The 21,099-nt window shown below is 41.8% G+C and overlaps 1 protein-coding gene and 1 long non-coding RNA gene across 2 annotated transcripts; both read left to right on the top strand.

The window, feature by feature from the left end:
- Positions 1 to 14,403: 14,403 nt before the first annotated feature.
- LOC110908881 (50S ribosomal protein L1, chloroplastic) lies at positions 14,404 to 18,683 on the top strand. The gene is made up of 7 exons (XM_022153878.2): positions 14,404 to 14,845; positions 16,867 to 17,046; positions 17,135 to 17,189; positions 17,723 to 17,850; positions 17,940 to 18,023; positions 18,114 to 18,239; positions 18,316 to 18,683. Exons 1-7 carry the CDS (start codon positions 14,516 to 14,518, stop codon positions 18,442 to 18,444), a joined length of 1,032 nt encoding a protein of 343 aa, XP_022009570.1. The 5' UTR covers positions 14,404 to 14,515; the 3' UTR covers positions 18,445 to 18,683.
- Positions 18,684 to 19,951: 1,268 nt separating this feature from the next.
- LOC118486285 lies at positions 19,952 to 20,760 on the top strand. Its single transcript, XR_004878277.1, has 2 exons — positions 19,952 to 20,513; positions 20,640 to 20,760. It is a non-coding gene; the product is annotated as an uncharacterized LOC118486285 (long non-coding RNA).
- Positions 20,761 to 21,099: the final 339 nt, after the last annotated feature.

Genomic DNA, 21,099 nt, shown 5'->3' with positions numbered 1-21,099 from the left:
GATGCATGAAGTCTGTTGAAATGAAGTTTCCTGTTTATTTGATTCTGCCTGTGGATTTTATTTCGACATTTTGTGATACTTGGATATTACAATAATTTTAAGTTGAAATAAATCTTTCTTTGCTTCCGCTGTGCATTATAATTTGTGTTGTTTGACTATGATGATATCAACTACGTCACGGCAATCCCCCACCGGGCCCACCGGTGACACGTGGAAAATAGGGGTGTGACAGCGGAAGTTGGAGATGTCCAATTATCAGGACCAGAGATAGTCTTCGAGACGACGGACAAGATTGTCCAGATTCGAGACCGTCTCAAAGCTGCCCGAGATAGGCAGAAGAGTTACGCAGATCCAAAGCGTAAAGATTTTCACTTCGAAGTAGGTGAAAAAGTGTTACTTAAAGTATCACCCTGGAAAGGGGTGATGCGTTTCGGTAAGAAAGGCAAACTAAGCCCGAGATACATAGGACCTTTTAAGGTTATCGAACGTGTCGGGTCAGTTGCCTATAAGTTAAACTTACCGGAGGAGCTCAATGGAATTCACAATGTGTTCCACATCTGCAATCTAAAGAAGTGCTTCGCTGATGAATCATTGGTGATACCTCATACAGATGTGCATATAGATGAGAGCTTAAAATTTGTGGAAAAACCTTTGTCGATTGAAGATCGACAGGTAAAGAAGCTTTGAAGGAAGCATGTACCTATTGTTAAGGTCAAATGGGACGCCCGTAGAGGTCCCGAATTCACGTGGGAGGTTGAATCCATGATGAAAGAAAAAATACCCTTATTTATTTCAGTAAATCTCGGGTCGAGATTTATTTTAAGGGGGTGAGGATGTAACACATCGAAATTTTGTGTCCAATAATGTGTTAACACGTGTCATGAGTTTACACGTGGCATTAAATATTAAATAAAGGACTAAAGTTGACAAACCTTGAAAGTATGTAAATTCGAGGGTTATAAATGTCAACGAAGGGTAAATATACTGTATAGTAACCCTAAATGATGCTCGTACCTTCAAACGAATAAATCATGGATCGTACGGAGCGAAACGCGGGAGAAAGTGAGAGATTACAAGCTACAGGGGTTAATTGTGTCAACATGTTTAATTTATACCTCTGAGTGACCCTTTAACGAACCCGAGGCTTTGTAACAGTAAAATACGCTCACTAGAATATACAATATAAATTTCGCGAAGTTCCGTTTTAAAACGAGAAAGTTATGATCAAATTCGTATGAGAAGGGTTAAAAGCGTCAACAATAAAAGTTAAGGCTTTTCGGATAGTAATTAAACTAACTAGGGACTTAACAATACGGGTAAAAGTCACGAGGCCCTTAATGGTAAATAATCAAGGGCCAAATCGCAAAGTTACCCCTTCGAAACCGAAAGGTCAAGTTAATCATTATAAAAGATTTGAAAATCTTGAAATTCAGGCCTCAGGCGGCCCGCCTGAGTGAAACAAGCAAGTTAATGCGGGCCGCGAGCCACCTGTGGATACGTTTCCTGACAAGAAGATTCAGGCGGCCCGCGTGCATGTAGCCTGAATCTAATGCGGGCCGCGTACGAGTCCCAGATGCAGAATTCTTGGACAGACTTGCTGTTTGAGGTTGTGAACGATCATTTGAGCAATTAATGAAGCATGGGCGCCCTCTACATGACCCCTAGCACCCAGGGCCACCTGCTGAACATCCATGATCCCTTGTAGGTTGATGTGTAATGATCTTAAGTCCAAATTTTCACTATAAAAGGCACTACATTGCATCAAAGTGAAACACACCTCAAATATGCTCTCTTGACCATCTCTGGAGCTCTCAAGCACTTTTCTAACATCCTTAGTCGTGCACCAAGCTTCTGTAAGTATGCCAACCCTTTTATGGCTTAGCTTTTGCTTAGTTTAGCTTAAAAGTCAATCTGTCGTAATTAACGATTGACTTTGCGATAAATCACAAATGGTCCAGTGGTTTGTCGAATCAAAGATATTTATATGATGGTAATCATGTGGGCTTTAAACCCCTAAAAGGGCTCCCTCTGATTCCCACTCTAACTAGTCCAAATGTCGAGTCAAACGTGCTTAGAAAAAGTCAACATAAATGCTATTTTGCGATTTCTTGCATAATCGGTAATGTAGATGATATGTAACCTGTTTAAACACTCAAAAAACATGATAATAAGTATATTAACTAGTCTAAGCTTGTTTGATCCGACCATTTACTGTTTTGACCCGGTTCGGAGCCGAAAGTCGCAAAAGCTTTGACTTTTGCTTTGACTTCAGTTCTGACCCGTTAAAGTATGATTTAGATATGCCTTAGGACTCTCTTAGGACCAGGTTACATGATGGGATAACCCTCTGTGACCGGTTCGTTGTTTGTCCGAGTCTTTTACACATTTCCGTTAAATGCTTAAAAGTTGACCGTAACGCCCTTTTTAATTTAAAACGAGAATTTCGGACATATGAAAGGATCATAACCATGGTTACTGATTTCTAAGCATGTCCCTAAAATTTCACGTCAATCCGAGGTCCAGAATAGGAGTTATGCTAAATAGCGCAAATTACGGAAACTTTAGTAATATAATAGCGCAATTAGCATAACGCCTATCTAAACCTGGATTTCGACACCAAAACTTTTACTCACTTATGTAAAATAATATTTTGGGATTTTTAAAGATTTTTAATTATTTTTAACCTGCTCATAACCTGCAGTTGTGGCAACGGTTCGGTAAATACCGAATATACCCTTTTCGGCCATAACTTGAGTTTTACAAGGTCTTTTGACCCGATTTCAGTTGCTACTAATTTTAATTAATAAATAAAGTATTTTAGACTTTATAAACTGTTCGGGAAACTCAGATTTCCTGTAGAACTCAGAAACCTCTTTTATAATCTTTAAAAAGACCGAAATACCCCTACGGGGCATAATATGAACTTAAACTCGTTACGGGCATTATGGAAGGTATCCTACTGATACCACAACCTCTTTAAAGCATATTGACTTAGGAAAATAATGTAAGACTCTTACGGTTACCCGTTGCGCCTTTTGCGCGCACGGTTCGGCTTATGTAACTAGTTTACATAAATTAGCTGAAACGGGTCAAACCATATTGTTTTGACCAAAAAATCCAGAGTATGATTATTATACCCATATAAAACAAGTCTTCAAACTTGTTGATCACACTCCATTCACGGTTTTCGCCTTTCACGCGATTCAACCGTAAATATCCTTCGAAACTGACCGGTCTAAGCTACGGCTAAATTAAAGACCCGTTAGGATTCTAATAGGTTAATTTAAACCTTCGTTCCAGATTAAGGGGACCAGTAAAAGCTATCTGCAATTTATTTCAATTTAGGAATTATACTTGCAAAGGTAAATACTTTTAACTTATTTTCCGTTATACGGGCTTGGGTTACGGTATTTAAAATACCGCTTGGTCGGGCAATTGACCCCAACTCATTAGTAGTTGGGTATTATCAATGTGACCCGTTTAAAAACTTGTTTTGTTAGCTTTACGCCTTTGGGAGCTTAATGACCATGTCCCGGATATCCTTGGCATCATTTTACGAAATGGCCACTACCTCGACATCCGGGTGTAGGCGTACACCCGACATTGTGTCTATATTAACTAAAGGTATAACCGTTGGTTTTCCCGCCACGGTTTAATACTATGTGGTGTGTCTATTAAACTTTAACCCGGCACGACCCGGGCGACCAAACGCATAGTAAACATGTAATTCTTTACAAGATTTAATTATAAATTTTCCCAAGTTATAAAGAGTTTGTGCCTTGTGCATTTAAACCAATTTTATTAAACATTTTACAAAAGTGTCAGTTGAATGTATTTACCAGTGTAAACTGACGTATTTTCCCAAAAAGACTAAATGCAGGTACTATGCGTGTGACACTCTAGGTTTTTCCGAACAAACATCTTGTAATATCATTGTGTATATATATGTTATTAAATGGAAACGTGACTTTTTGCATGATATGTGTTGTATGTATGTATTATATATGTATTTATGCGTATATACTAGTGAGTCGAGACCATGACTCGAGACCACTCGGTCTCGAGTGGGCCGTAACCGGTTTGGGCCGAAACCCCCTAAGCCTATTTTGAAACCTTGTATAAAATCCCAAACTTTCCCCACTTCCTTCATTTTACACAAACACACAAACACTCCTTTCTCTCTCACTAGAAAACCCTCAACAACACCACTTTCTCTCCCAAAATTCTCGGTTCAAGCTTGGAATCAAACCGACAACAACAAGGAATCTCGGTCAAGCTCATCATCATTCGGACACTTTACTTTCTCGGTTTCTTCCTTGTTTCGGTGCCTTCTTCATAACCGGTTAGTGTTATTGTATGTGTAAAGGATTTATGTGTGTTGAATGGACTAGAAAGTGTTTAGTAAGTAGTGTTATGCATGATTTTTCGAATGATTTGTGAGTTTCACCATATGTGTAAACCATGATATGATGCTTGTTAAAATGTTCAAAATGACTAGTTGAATGTTTAAACTAAATGGTAGGTAATTTGGAGATGAATGATTGATTTTTATGACAAAACATATTCTTGTATGAAAAATGTTGTTTAAAGATGGTGAACCAAGGATTGTGTGTAATTCATGAACTATTTGGTTTATGTTTGCTTTGAATATGAAAACCCTAAAAGATGAACTTGTTGAATATGATTTGAAGATTTAAAAGGGCAATGTTTGATCCATTTTTACTAATAGACAGATTAGGAAAACTTGTTAGTGAAACCTCATTGGTTATTACTTGATTTGGGCCTGATGCATAGTACAATTAGGCTGACTATATCTGAATCTGCATGTGAACAAGACAAGGACAGCATTGCGACTCGAGACCACAACGGTTGCGACTCGAGACCACAACGGTTGCGACTCGAGACCACAGCGTGACAACTCGAGACCGCAACGGTTGCGACTCGAGACCACAACGGTTGCGACTCGAGACCACAGCGTGACAACTCGAGACCGCAACGGTTGCGACTCGAGACCAGACTCGGAACCTCTGAGGTTGCGAGTCAAGCCTGCACCACTCGAAACCAGCCAGCACAAGCCGAGACCTCCTGGTTGCGACTCGAGACCGCATGTTCTCGAGTCGAGACCACTTAGTTTCGACTGGGCTGTCCATTTTGGTTATTGGGCCACAATGTGTTTAATATGGGCTACCTGTTGACTGGACTATGTGTTGCTGTTTGATTTTGTAAATATTAGGGCCGGCCCAATAACCCCATGTTTGTTTGTATGCATGCTACGTGTTAGTTATGTGTAGATTATACGTGATTGCTTGTACACCAAACCTGACCTATACTGGTGACCATGCTAGGATGTGGTGACCAGCGTGTTTGACAAAGTAACCTAATCTGCCGAGCAACCCAAGGTGAGTTCACACACTAAAAGCATGCGTCCCGTGGAGGGACACGGACAAACTACCAACTTTGGGAAAAACACTTTTGAACCATTACTTCCAGGGGAAATCAGAATGGGTAACTACTATCTCCGGGGGAGATACGTTTGGATATTATTTATAAATCACAACTAGCCATGCTAAACGAAACTCTATCACTTTAAGTCCCTGCTTACAGTACCGATTAATCGCCGGGGGCGAACGGGTTATTAGTTGATAGCGCTATTAGGTTTGACAACCTCACACTGTGACCGGGGGAGATCGGGCGTGAACTAGTAGACCTTACATCATGGTCAATGACGATAGACATTGACTCGGGGCACAACAACTTTCCGTCAACAGTTTCGGTATCTACAGTTTAGTGAGCTTACAGATGGGGTAGCTCCCCACAACGTGATTATAAATGCTTTATCTAAACAACCTAAGTTTTTGGTAAACTAAAACTGGACAACTAGTGAACTCACTCAGCATTATTGTTGACCCCTTACTGCATGCTTTGCAGGTAACCAGTGACTGAGGAGCTGCTGCTTGGGGATGTGTAGTGTTCGTCAAAACCCGTGTGTTAGGTTTAATTATCTTGAACTAAGAACTATCTTTAAAACTATTTGGTTTTTGCTTCCGCTGTTTTGTTAAACTAATTATCGAACTTAAACTACGATGTTGCTAACTACTTTGGATAGCAAATATTTCTTCTATTAAATCAATGCTCGGTATAATTGGTGGCTGGATCCTGGTCGGTCACGCCTCCAAGCGGTGGTGTTCCGCATGTGGATTTTGGGGGTGTGACAGATTGGTATCAGAGCCATTGGTTATAGTGAACTTGGTTTTAAAAAGGGGAAAATCTTTTTTTTTTTTGGAAAAACCAGACTATAACCTGAGACTCGCGACGACATTACACTCCAAGTGCAAGGCTCAACACCTTAGACCTCATAGCTCGGACTAGTGTTTACTTGTTTGCTTACCTTATGTTTCCTGTTTTGTTATACGTGCTAGTGTGCCTAATTAGATAGATACACCTCTCTCTTCTATCTCATTCTCGCTACATTACGACATCACACTCATACTGTGTTTTCTGATTATGAAGACAATGAGTGGACGTGGAAGAGGAAACATTAACATGACTCAGGCTCAATTCACTAACCTGCTTAACACGGTGGCTGCAGCTTTCGCAGCTCACCCTGGAGGTAAACTCGATATCCTAGGATGTTTAGATCCTACCGCCACATCGCCTTTTATCCCTAAATCTATACGCTTCGCTTCTCACGAACAGGTCAGCATGCACCTGCGCAACCACCCGTGTGTACTTTCAAAACTTTCATGGATTGCAAGCCTCTCCCTTTCAATGGCACTGAGGGTGCCATAGGTCTTCTGCACTGGATTGAGAAAGTTGAAGCTGTCTTTGCTGTCTGTGAGTGTCCCCCTGCGAATTGGGTGAAGTTTGCTACTGCTACGCTTGAAGGAAACGCGCTTTCCTGGTGGAAGGCGCAAATTCAGATGTTTGGATTGGAAACTGCAAATGCAACTGCGTGGGAGGATTTTAAGGACATGATAAAGGAGGAGTACTGTCACCGGGATGACATCCACAAACTTGAGAACGAGTATTATGCGCTTAAGATGGTTGGGTCAGAGATTGAAACCTACACCAAGCTGTCCAATGACTATGTTGCTCTTTGCCCAAACATGTCTCGACCTATGTATCGAAGAATCGAATTGTACGTCAAGGGTTTGGCTCCAGAAATTCGAAGCCATGTGACTTCAGCCAACCTCACTACCATTCAGCCGATCGTTCGACTTGCTCACAAACTCACTGATCAGGCCGTAGAAGAGGGCAGGTTGCCCAAAAGGATCAGTGCTACTGTCGGAACTTCTAGTGACAACAAGCGTAAGTGGGAAGGAAATCAAAGCAAGGATGCTAACCCCACTCAGGCCCCAGCACAGCAAAGGAAAACTGAAAACAACAAGGGCACTCAACAACAGGGTGGCTATCGCGGTAACCACCCCAAGTGCAACAAGTGCAATCGACATCACAGTGGGCCTTGTGGGAAAAGTCAGTGTCAGCGATGTAACGAGATGGGGCATAAGGCCAAGGACTGTAGGAGTCCACGTCCCGTGGGGCAGAACCAGCAGCAACAACATCACGGGAACGCCAAGGGTTGTTTCCAGTGTGGAGCTGACGGGCACTTTAAGAAGAATTGCCCTGAACTGAACCAGAACCGCAACAACAATCAGGGAGCTGGAAACAACGATCAGAACAACAATGCTGGGAATGGCGCTAGGGGAAGGGCTTTTGTGATTGGAGCTGGAGAAGCGAGGAATGACCCCAATGTCATGGCGGGTAAGTTCCTACTCGATGATCGTTATGTTTCTGTATTATTTGATTCTGGAGCCGATGCTAGTTATGTGTCCCTACGTATTAGTAAGAAGCTTAAGCGTCCGCTTTCGTTACTAAGTTCACATCATATCGTCGAGTTAGCTAATGGTAGAAACATCGAGGCCTCACATGTTATCAAAGGCTGTAAACTAGAACTGTCTGGTCAGACGTTTAGCATCGATCTTTTCCCTGTTACACTTGGAAGCTTCGACGTCGTCATCGGTATGGATTGGTTATCCAAGCATCGCGCTGAGATCCTCTGTCAAGAGAAAGCAGTTCGTATTCCCCGCCGTTCTGGCAAACCCCTCATGGTACAAGGTGGCAAAGGCGGAGAAATCTCAGGCGTTATCTCATTCTTGAAGGCCCAGAAGTGTTTACGAAAGGGGCACACCGCTATCTTAGCACTTGTCACCAACACGCAGGAAAAGGAAAAGAGGATTGAAGATTTTCCAGTGGTGCGTGACTACCCCGAGGTATTTCCTGAAGAACTACCTGGACTCCCTCCCCACCGTCAGGTCGAATTCCAAATCGAGCTAGCTCCCGGAGCAGCGCCCATAGCTCGTGCGCCTTATCGACTAGCCCCCGCAGAATTGAAGGAACTCTCTACACAACTACAGGAACTATTGGATAAAGGGCTTATCCGCCCGAGTTCATCACCCTGGGGAGCGCCGGTACTCTTTGTTAAGAAGAAAGATGGCACGTTCCGAATGTGCATCGACTACCGTGAACTGAACAAAGTTACCATCAAGAATCGTTACCCTCTCCCGCGAATCGACGACTTATTCGATCAGTTGCAAGGATCGAGCTACTATTCTAAGATTGACCTGCGATCAGGCTATCATCAGCTAAGGGTCCGTAATGAAGACATCTCCAAAACTGCATTCAGGACTCGTTATGGTCACTATGAATTCCTTGTCATGCCCTTTGGAATGACCAACGCGCCCGCGGTATTCATGGATCTCATGAACCGAGTGTGCAAACCTTACCTCGACAAATTCGTGATTGTGTTTATCGACGACATCCTGATCTACTCGAAAAGTCAAGAAGAGCATGAACAACACCTACGCCTTATCCTCGAACTCCTTCGCAATGAGCAACTATATGCCAAGTTCTCGAAATGCGACTTCTGGCTCCGAGAAGTCCATTTCCTTGGGCACGTGGTTAACAAGGATGGAATTCACGTCGACCCTGCAAAGATCGACTCTATAAAGAATTGGCCTACCCCTAAGACTCCGACCGAAGTCCGCCAATTCTTGGGACTAGCAGGGTACTATCGAAGATTTATCATGGGATTCTCAAAGATTGCTCAGCCTCTCACGGCTCTTACTCAGAAGGGTATGGTTTATAAATGGGGTGAAGCACAGGAAACCGCATTTCAGAAGCTAAAGGATAACCTCTGTAGTGCTCCTATCCTATCGTTACCCGAAGGCACTGACGATTTTGTGGTTTACTGTGATGCATCTATTCATGGGCTCGGTTGCGTGTTAATGCAACGCGAAAAAGTTATTGCCTACGCCTCGCGACAACTTAAGACTCACGAAAGGAACTACACTACGCACGACTTGGAACTAGGAGCAGTGATCTTTGCGCTTAAGATATGGAGACATTACCTGTACGGTACCAAGTGCACCATTTACACCGATCACAGGAGTCTCGAGCATATCTTCAAGCAAAAGGAATTAAACATGCGACAACGCCGATGGGTCGAACTCCTGAATGATTATGAATGCGCCATCAAGTATCATCCGGGCAAGGCCAATGTCGTGGCAGACGCCCTCAGCCGAAAAGACACTACGCCCAAGCGCGTGCGAGCGCTACAACTTACCATCCAGTCTAACCTCCCCACCCAGATTCGAAATGCTCAGATTGAAGCTCTGAAACCGGAAAACATCAGGGCTGAGTCCCTGCGAGGATCGAGGCAACGACTAGAACAAAAAGAAGATGGCGCTTACTATGTGGCAGGGCGCATTTGGGTCCCACTCTACGGTGATCTGCGTGAGCTTGTGATGGACGAAGCCCATAAGTCCCGTTATTCAGTACATCCTGGTTCAGATAAGATGTACCACGACTTAAGGACCACTTACTGGTGGCCTGGCATGAAAGCCCACATAGCAGCATACGTTAGCAAATGCTTGACCTGCGCAAGAGTCAAGACTGAGTATCAGAAACCAGCAGGACTACTCCAGCAACCAGAAATCCCGAAGTGGAAATGGGAACAAATTTCCATGGATTTTGTTACGGGACTACCTAGATCCCAACGCGGGAATGACACTATTTGGGTGATAGTAGATCGATTGACTAAGTCTGCACACTTTCTGGCCATTAAGGAAACAGACAAGTTTTCTACCTTGGCAGAAGTCTACTTAAAGGAAGTAGTCTCGAGACACGGGGTGCCAACTTCTATTATTTCCGACCGAGACGCTCGTTTTACTTCCGAGTTGTGGCAAGCTATGCACAAATCCTTTGGCTCACGTTTGGACATGAGCACCGCTTATCACCCACAAACGGATGGGGCAGTCTGAACGCACCATCCAAACCCTGGAAGACATGCTTAGAGCATGTGTGATCGATTTTGGCAAGAACTGGGAGAAGCATCTACCGCTGGTGGAATTCTCCTACAATAACAGCTACCACACTAGCATTCAGGCGGCACCTTTTGAGGCATTGTACGGTCGTAAATGCCGATCACCTCTTTGCTGGGCGGAAGTCGGTGACAGTTAAATCACAGGCCCAGAACTGGTGGTAGATACAACGGAAAAGATTACCCAGATCAGACAACACATGGCGGCAGCTCGTGACCGTCAGAAAAGCTACGCGGATAAGCGTAGGAAACCGCTAGAATTCCAGGTCGGGGACCGGGTTCTACTTAAAGTCTCACCCTGGAAGGGTGTGGTTCGTTTCGGTAAACGGGGCAAGCTGAATCCGCGATATGTTGGACCATTCGAAATTACCGAGAAAATCGGTAAGGTTGCTTATAGATTGAACCTGCCTGCAGAGCTGAGTGCAGTGCACAATGTTTTTCACGTGTCTAATCTGAAGAAGTGTCTGTCAGATGAAACACTCATAATTCCCTTCAAGGAACTCACTATTGATGAACAGCTACACTTTACTGAGGAACCGATTGAGATCACGGATCGAGAGATCAAAACCCTCAAACGTAGCCAAATACCTCTCGTGCGAGTTCGTTGGAACTCACGACGTGGCCCAGAGTTCACCTGGGAGCGGGAAGACCAGATGAAGTGCAAGTATCCCCAGTTATTCCCAAACGAAACCCTCAGCACTGAAGCTACAACCGAATTTCGGGACGAAATTCCAAACTAACGGGGGGATGATGTGACACCCCGCTGAAACACTCTAGCTTGACAGTGGCTGCCTTAACTTTCGGGACGAAAGTTCTTAAAACTTGGGGATAATGTGACACTCTAGGTTTTTCCGAACAAACATCTTGTAATATCATTGTGTATATATATGTTATTAAATGGAAACGTGACTTTTTGCATGATATGTGTTGTATGTATGTATTATATATGTATTTATGCGTATATACTAGTGAGTCGAGACCATGACTCGAGACCACTCGGTCTCGAGTGGGCCGTAACCGGTTTGGGCCGAAACCCCCTAAGCCTATTTTGAAACCTTGTATAAAATCCCAAACTTTCCCCACTTCCTTCATTTTACACAAACACACAAACACTCCTTTCTCTCTCACTAGAAAACCCTCAACAACACCACTTTCTCTCCCAAAATTCTCGGTTCAAGCTTGGAATCAAACCGACAACAACAAGGAATCTCGGTCAAGCTCATCATCATTCGGACACTTTACTTTCTCAGTTTCTTCCTTGTTTCGGTGCCTTCTTCATAACCGGTTAGTGTTATTGTATGTGTAAAGGATTTATGTGTGTTGAATGGACTAGAAAGTGTTTAGTAAGTAGTGTTATGCATGATTTTTCGAATGATTTGTGAGTTTCACCATATGTGTAAACCATGATATGATGCTTGTTAAAATGTTCAAAATGACTAGTTGAATGTTTAAACTAAATGGTAGGTAATTTGGAGATGAATGATTGATTTTTATGACAAAACATATTCTTGTATGAAAAATGTTGTTTAAAGATGGTGAACCAAGGATTGTGTGTAATTCATGAACTATTTGGTTTATGTTTGCTTTGAATATGAAAACCCTAAAAGATGAACTTGTTGAATATGATTTGAAGATTTAAAAGGGCAATGTTTGATCCATTTTTACTAATAGACAGATTAGGAAAACTTGTTAGTGAAACCTCATTGGTTATTACTTGATTTGGGCCTGATGCATAGTACAATTAGGCTGACTATATCTGAATCTGCATGTGAACAAGACAAGGACAGCATTGCGACTCGAGACCACAACGGTTGCGACTCGAGACCACAACGGTTGCGACTCGAGACCACAGCGTGACAACTCGAGACCGCAACGGTTGCGACTCGAGACCACAACGGTTGCGACTCGAGACCACAGCGTGACAACTCGAGACCGCAACGGTTGCGACTCGAGACCACAACGGTTGCGACTCGAGACCACAGCGTGACAACTCGAGACCGCAACGGTTGCGACTCGAGACCAGACTCGGAACCTCTGAGGTTGCGAGTCAAGCCTGCACCACTCGAAACCAGCCAGCACAAGCCGAGACCTCCTGGTTGCGACTCGAGACCGCATGTTCTCGAGTCGAGACCACTTAGTTTCGACTGGGCTGTCCATTTTGGTTATTGGGCCACAATGTGTTTAATATGGGCTACCTGTTGACTGGACTATGTGTTGCTGTTTGATTTTGTAAATATTAGGGTCGGCCCAATAACCCCATGTTTGTTTGTATGCATGCTACGTGTTAGTTATGTGTAGATTATACGTGATTGCTTGTACACCAAACCTGACCTATACTGGTGACCATGCTAGGACGTGGTGACCAGCGTGTTTGACAAAGTAACCTAATCTGCCGAGCAACCCAAGGTGAGTTCACACACTAAAAGCATGCGTCCCGTGGAGGGACACGGACAAACTACCAACTTTGGGAAAAACACTTTTGAACCATTACTTCCGGGGGAAATCAGAATGGGTAACTACTATCTCCGGGGGAGATACGTTTGGATATTATTTATAAATCACAACTAGCCATGCTAAACGAAACTCTATCACTTTAAGTCCCTGCTTACAGTACCGATTAATCGCCGGGGGCGAACAAGTTATTAGTTGATAGCGCTATTAGGTTTGACAACCTCACACCGTGACCGGGGGAGATCGGGCGTGAACTAGTAGACCTTACATCATGGTCAATGACGATAGACATTGACTCGGGGCACAACAACTTTCCGTCAACAGTTTCGGTATCTACAGTTTAGTGAGCTTACAGATGGGGTAGCTCCCCACAACGTGATTATAAATGCTTTATCTAAACAACCTAAGTTTTTGGTAAACTAAAACTGGACAACTAGTGAACTCACTCAGCATTATTGTTGACCCCTTACTGCATGCTTTGAAGGTAACCAGTGACTGAGGAGCTGCTGCTTGGGGATGTGTAGTGTTCGTCAAAACCCGTGTGTTGGGTTTAATTATCTTGAACTAAGAACTATCTTTAAAACTATTTGGTTTTTGCTTCCGCTGTTTTGTTAAACTAATTATCGAACTTAAACTACGATGTTGCTAACTACTTTGGATAGCAAATATTTCTTCTATTAAATCAATGCTCGGTATAATTGGTGGCTGGATCCTGGTCGGTCACGCCTCCAAGCGGTGGTGTTCCGCATGTGGATTTTGGGGGTGTGACAATGCGTAATTGGCTGGGATTTCTCCTTAGCATCATTAGAAGTCTCGCAAGCTTAAGATGCCTGAAGTCTGTTGAACAATATTTTTATTATTATTATTGATCCCCTGTGGATTTTATTTCAACAATGGTGATACTTAGATATTACACTTGACGTTGAAATATATTTATCTTTATGCTTCCGCTGTGCATTCATATATTGTGTGGTTTGACTATATTGTTGCCAACTACGTCACGGTAATCCCCCACCTGGCCCACCGGTGAGACACGTGGAAATCGGGGTGTGACAGTTAAATGGGTTGTTGAAAACAACAAAAATACACTATTTTTACCCCCTTTATTTACAACCATTTCTCGAACGGACCAGGCTCGTTAACGACCCGAAATATCAAAAACCGACTGGCCCATTAACGTACCGAAACGTCTTGAATCATCCTAGCCCGTTAAAGACCTGAAACGTGTTGAACTGACCCAGACCGTTAACAACCCAAAACCTCTCGAATCAACTCGACTCGTTAACGACCTGAAACTTCTCGTGCCGATCCAACCCGATTACAACCCGAACGGGCTCACCCGGTGGGTGAGAAGAAATCGGTAGATTCAAATTTATTTGCCAAACAAACACATCAAGAATGGAATTGAGATTCCAATTCCTATTGGAATGTTTAAATTCCAATTCCTTTGCAAATTCTAATTCCAATTCCATTACATTCCATTAAACGAACACGACCTAAGGTTTAAACCAAATAAAATTTTTGAAACAAACTTGGTAGAAAAGTTTAGTGCACCTTTGTGTACAAATCATAACTTCAAGGGTAGAACTAAAAACCAACCCAAAGTGCCTTATCATCTCATCTTCATCGTATATTCATGTGTATGGATAGAACACACAAAACATAAGCCAAGAAAACACCACAACAATGGCTTCCTCCTCTGCTTCCACTTCAGCCACCCTCACTCTCTCATCCCTCCATCTCCAAGAACCCAAATCATCCCTTATCTCCTCCTTCACTTTCAAACCAAACCCCAAAACCAAATTTCTTGTCTTGCAATCCCATTCAGAATGCATCAGACCCACCATTTTCAAGCCAAAAAATTCCCCTTTTTTGGTCTCTGCAGTGGCTGCCGAAGCTGAGGTGGGTGAAGATGTTGATGAGGATGTTTCCGGTGGCGGTGTTGCTACGGTGGCTCCGCCGGTAGCCACTAAACCTAAGAAGGGGAAAGCTGCTTTGCCTCTTAAGAGGGACAGGGTATGTGTGTTTTTGTTTGATTTTGAATTTGTTTTGTTTTATTGTGAAGTTTATGTGGGAATTTAGTTTAATTTTGTAAAGGGTTTTGATGGATTTGATGTTGGTTTTGTTAATCTTTGAAATGTTTTTGTTGTTGGAGTTTTAGTGTGTGATTGAATTTGTGTTACACAATTGAAGTGATTCTTGTTAATTTGAAGTCTGGAAAGGTTTATTGTACACTGTAGTGTTAAATTTAGAATCTTAATTGTAGTTTTTGTAGTGTAAGTGTGTAACCACAAGCAAGATACAAGAAATCTTGATTTTGTGTTGGTTAGTGGTGGTAGAACTCATAATAAAGGATGTATGTATATGAGCTTGTGAGCGGTCAGGGAAGCATCAATTGTCGGGGTTGGGCCTTGGAGTCGTGTGGCCCAAATCTAGCTTTTATCGAGCTTTAGAGGGAACTGCTACACTTGGTTTAAAAAAGCGGGCCTTGAGCGCACTTAAGCGCAAAGCGCATCTAGGCGCAAACCCCATCGCCTTGTGTGACATAAGGCGCACGATGTATAAGAAGTGCAGCTGAGACACGCTTTTTAGGGTGAAAATCGACCTAAGGCGCAGCTGAGGCGCACGCTTTTTGTACATGGGGTGTTTCTATGCTTCTGAGTGTTGTACAGCAGACTTTTTATGTTGTACTTTTATGTTTTTTTTTTCATTTTAAATCATATATAAAGCTTGATTATAGCTAAATCATAGGTATTGGATGCTAAACACTTAGGGGATATATAAAATAAATTATATAATCACTTTGCGCTTTGCGTACGAAAAGCTCACCGCTTTTGCGCTTCGCTTTTTAAAAATCGGTTTTAGACCTCATCGCTTTTGTGCGCTTCCCGCTTTTTTAAACCAAGCTCCTACATGAAAGTAGGAATGGCAATGGGCCGGGCTTGGGTCGGGTATTGGTAATCCCAGGCCCGTACCCGGTTGTAATTCTTTGTCCCATACCCGGCCCGTTACCCATCGGGTATTTTTGGGTAATTACCCGTCGGGTATCGGGTATACCCGTTAATTTATTAAAAATACCCGTTGGGACAAATGTGCAATTTTTACTTTAATGTTTATATAATTTACTATTTTAATGACTATAACAAATGAAAATATGATTAATAACTTACATATCATATTCAGTCCACATATACTAAACTAAATTAAAACGATGACTTAATTAAGTAATTCTATCAGAACCACCTAATTGCATAAAACATCCACATAATAAAGGGTGATAACTTCCATATCCAATGTACATGCTCAAAAATAAGTTATATGTTCACTAAACACTTGCCATATATGACTATAGAGAAGGTAATAAGTACATGTACTAAGTTTATATATATGGAAATCTATAATATGATACTTTCGGGTATTATTTGGGTAAATGGGCCGGGTATCGGGCGGGTATCACTAAATCCCATACCCGATTTTTTTCTATTTTTAAGCCCGTACTCGGCCCATACCCATTGGGCTTCAGGTATACCCGGCCCGTATGTTTCGGGTTTCGGGTATACCCGTCGGGCTTGGGCTTTTTTGCCATCCCTACATGAAAGTAACCCGTTAGAAAGGGGCATAAGGTCCATCCTCCGACGAGCAAGTCAGTATCATAGTAAAAACTGGACGTATATATTTGGATATGCCTCATGTTAGTTTATATAGAGAGAGAATCCTTTGGTTGGAAGGGAGGGTTATGCCTCCTTATTTATGAGAGGATGTGGGCTGGGTTAGGCCTAATGGGTCGGACCACATCCGGGCCTAAGCCCAAGCATAGAGCCCGTGATGCAGTTTCGCGTGCGATCAAATGGCTCAAGAACGATTGATTAATCAAAGACGATAAATCGAACCAAAGGTACATGCCTTCGCAGTTGGCATGGGGAGGTTCTTGATGATAGAAACATATTAAGCTTCTGGTTGTTTGACAGTTTTATATAGTTAGTTTCATACCAGCTGCAACAATATTGATGTTTTTTTGTCCAATTTTGGTTTATCAGACTAGGTCAAAGAGGTTCTTGGAAATTCAAAAGCTGAAGGAGAACAAGAAAGAATATGATGTGAAAACCGCGGTATCGTTGCTCAAGCAAATGTCGAGCACAAAGTTTAACGAAAGTGCGGAAGCACATTTCCGTCTTAACATCGACCCAAAATACAATGATCAGCAGCTGAGAGCAACAGTGAGTTTACAAATACTTTACTTGGAGAATGATACGTAATATATTACGCCTTCTAGCAATTCCTGATGCTTTGAATCTTGTATTGTAGGTGAATTTGCCCAAAGGAACCGGGCAGGTTGTTAGAGTTGCTGTTTTAACCCAAGGTTTTTTTTTTCTCTTTTTGCTTTGAACTATGGGTGACAATTTCTTACACGTCATGAACATGACATGGAATTGAAAATAATCAGGTTTTTGGTTGTCATTTAACTCTGGTCCGGTTGGCCTGTTTATCCCGTATAGTTAAACAGGTCGATTCGTCATCTTGTTTAAAATTAGAACAAAAAAGAATTTATTTTTTTGTAAGAGATCAACCCGCCAACCTATTTTAATATTTATGACAACTCGTTTACGAACAACTCATTTACAACTTGATTACAACTTGCTAACTTGTTTTTGGCCCATATTTACAACTTGATTACAAGTTTACGACCCACCAACCCGTTTGATGTGTTTAGATAAATGGTTCGTGTCCGGGCGTATTAACTCAACTGACGACCCGAAACCGCCAACCTCACACGATTAACACCCCTAATCACTACTATTTATTTTCTTTTGATTAAACTTTCTAGAGAAATCTTTTTTAAAGCCACTAATTGTGATCTTGTTGGATCCATTAACGGATTACTGAAATCTACAGGTGAAAAGATCGATGAAGCAAAAAATGCAGGAGCGGATATAGTTGGTGGAGAGGACTTGATAGAACAAATCAAAGGAGGATTCATGGATTTCGACAAACTTGTTGCAACTCCCGATATGATGCCTAAGGTTTTACTTTACTTTACTTCATATCATATTATATTATAAAATGCTACCTAAAGTAATAAAATTTTGGGAACGAATTATTTTTCGATCAGGTTGCGAGTTTGGGGAAGATCTTGGGACCCCGAGGACTTATGCCAAACCCGAAAGCCGGGACTGTGACAACCACTATACCTCAGGTATACATACATACACACAAAGATACATACATAGTTACATACATACATCATGCATGCATACATTCATTGACTATATATATTACTTGACAGACCATAGAGGAGTTTAAGAAGGGAAAAGTGGAATTCAGAGCAGACAAAACAGGAATCGTTCACTTGCCGTTCGGAAAGGCTAATTTCTCAGAAGAAGATCTTTTAATCAACCTTCTCGCCGCAGTGGTAACGCTGCGTGTTTATTTTTAATGCATCGGGACCATTTTGTAAACGTTTCTGACCCGTTTTGTTAATTTGGTAGAAATCTGTGGAAACAAACAAACCGACTGGAGCAAAAGGAGTTTACTGGAAAAGTGCGCATATATGTTCATCGATGGGCCCGTCGATCCGGTTAGACATAAAGGATATGCTGGATTTTAAGCTGCAGTAGAATGAATGTTTAAAGATTGTATGCCATAGATGTAAATTAGATCATCTGCTGCATAATTAGCTTCTAAAGATCTGTTCTTGGAAGATGGGGTGATGCAGCATAATATATGGTTGAAAAAAGGAAAGCTGTTTCTTGGATCAACATTCTCATTATTAGTATTCTTAACTTTTTGTCTGTCCAAGAAAACATTTGTATGACTCTTGTTTTTGTTCAAAGTTTTAATGTTTGTTTTTCCTCTATTTTTGGTGTTTATTGTTAGTGATATCTAAAATGTTTTGTCCTACGATGTCACCTTAGACTATATAGTGTGGAGGGGTTTGAAAATGGGGCGTTATTCAACACGTGGATGACACGTAAGCACGCGTCATAAAAGTGGCGTGGTACCAAAAAGCGCGAGGTGAGATGGGGCGTCGAAGGGTGGCGTGGTGGCACACATGGCATACACTTTTTATAATTATTTTAAATTTAGAAAACAAAGAAAATCAATAAAAAAACCCACCACCCAATAAGAAACCTTCACATCACCCATCCTTCACGCCAGTGGAAAACATGCCGCCCTTCACTCCACACCAGCCAACATGCCGACAACGGGGTGGTGTAGTGGCGTGGTTGAGGCCTCCACGCCAGAAACCACGCCCCACACCGTATGGTCTTGTATGGAGGTTCATAAAAACTTGAAACCGAAACCGTAATTTTTTTTTATTTAGATGTGAAGATTGTGGTGCTTGTTAGTTCTTTGTTTTAACAAATGTAATGTAAATTAGATGATGATTTAGAATTAATTAAATATTGTTAATAAAAGCCTTTGTATATAAAAGCTGGAGTAAACTTCGGGTTTTAGTACTTGTGGGTTGGTTAAAGTAACAGTTTTAGTCCAATAATTTCATTCGACTACGATGCTTTAACCCCTTCCGCTATGGGAAATATATGTATATGAATAGATTGACTAAAATGCCATTCACATGTTATGGGAAATAGATGGATATGGATAGATAGACTAAATTGTCACTCATGTGAGTGGCACGTGCATGGGCGAAGCTTTTAAGGGGCGGGAGGGAGCGGCCAACCCCCCGAACTTTTCGCTCAGTAGTGGAGAAAGTATGTAGTTTTCGTTAGAAATTTTGGGTATATACGTCTTCGACCTCCCGGTTTTATAGAAATTTTTAGGTCCGGTAACTTACGTCTCCCTTGTCGGAAATCTCAAGCTTCGCCACTGACGACACGTGAGTAATTTCTAAACGTTTGTCTTTATGCATTATTTAACATCAATATGTTTTTTCTAATCAAAATATTGTGTCAATCACTTTCCAACGCATTGTTTTCCCTTATCTCCCCTGATAGTCAACTTTATTTTTCTGCACCTATTTAAAATTTAAATAATCCATCGCCAGACAATGTTGATGGGACCCATCCAGTAGTTGATGCATCTTGAATTAGTGGTTGTGCTGAAAAACTGTCTTCTTTTTTTTTTCTTTTTCTATATCATATATCCGTGGAGGATATGACATTGATTAAAAAGACAATTTCGTTTCTACTACTTATCCAAAATTCATGTAATTCATCATTTAGGGGCGGATTGACTATGTATTTTTCTTTTTTTAACGGTCGACCGAATCAATTCCAAGCATTCTCAGGGCATCTACTTGACCAGGGCCGGTTATAGCCAAGTGCTGGAGGGTCTTGAGAACAGGGCCCAAATAATTAAGGGGCCCAAAAATTTTTAAGTTTTCTTTATATATACATAGCCCAAATTTCTTACCGATTACAGGCCCAATCCCTTAACTGATTTCAGGCCCAACCTTTGTCAAAAATCTAATTGCCGCTAGAGAAATCAAACGTCGCGGTTCTTGATCTTTAGTTCTGCACTAGGGATTTCAGATTTCTGATCGAACAACCAGCCAGCCAGAGGCCCAGAATCCAGATCGCAGAGACGCAGAATCGCAGATTAAAGTCAGCATCTGATAATAGTCAGCATCATAATCATTCTCGCAATCTCGCAGATAAGATAATAGTCATCATCATCACCGCTGCAGCCTGCAGGTGCAGGAAATCAATCATCGAGACTCGAGGTATTTTGTTTGTTGAATTGTTGTTATATCCTGATTTCGAGTCGTATTTCGAGTTTAACGATTTAGCTGTTATAGTGTTATGAATGAGTGAATGAATGATGTGATTTGTGAATTGTTTTTTTTTAGATTTTACAGTTTAGACTGATATAGACTGCAGGAAATCAAACGTCGAGTGATCGAGTCGAGGTATCTTACTGTTGTTTATTTAGATTTTAGACTGATTTATGTTAATTTGTTTTATATATTTCATAACAATTATCGTAGTATTATGAAATTTTGGTATTTATATATATATCATTGAATGATTGATGAGTTTATGTTATGAAGATTTGCGAATAGGGCCCAAATTTTTTATCTCGAACAGGGCCAATTTTTTTTTTTTTTTTTTTGTGATTTTCGGAGACGGCCCTGTACTTGACCAAACGGAGTACTTTGAGAGTAACCCGAGTCCATCACCAATTCCAGGGAAAACCCAGTAACCCACCGGCCCATGACACGAAGGTGAAATTACCAGTAAAACCCGTTTGGCTCAAGGATCGAACCCAGGTTTTCCTGAGTCTCCTATCATTGTCCACCAGTGCCTCAC

This window comes from Helianthus annuus, chromosome 14 (assembly GCF_002127325.2).
Source record: "Helianthus annuus cultivar XRQ/B chromosome 14, HanXRQr2.0-SUNRISE, whole genome shotgun sequence".
NCBI lineage: Eukaryota > Viridiplantae > Streptophyta > Magnoliopsida > Asterales > Asteraceae > Helianthus > Helianthus annuus.
Note: the sequence above shows the minus strand (reverse complement) of the source record. Positions and strands in the feature narration are given on the sequence as shown.

Excerpts from the sequence above, each read along its gene's own strand:
- LOC110908881 (XM_022153878.2), top strand. The coding sequence starts at position 14,516 with ATGGCTTCCTCCTCTGCTTCCACTTCAGCCACCCTCACTCTCTCATCC. Across the intron at positions 14,846-16,866 it reads TGCCTCTTAAGAGGGACAGG|ACTAGGTCAAAGAGGTTCTT; the intron begins GTATGTGTGTTT and ends TTGGTTTATCAG. Across the intron at positions 17,190-17,722 it reads AGTTGCTGTTTTAACCCAAG|GTGAAAAGATCGATGAAGCA; the intron begins GTTTTTTTTTTC and ends TGAAATCTACAG.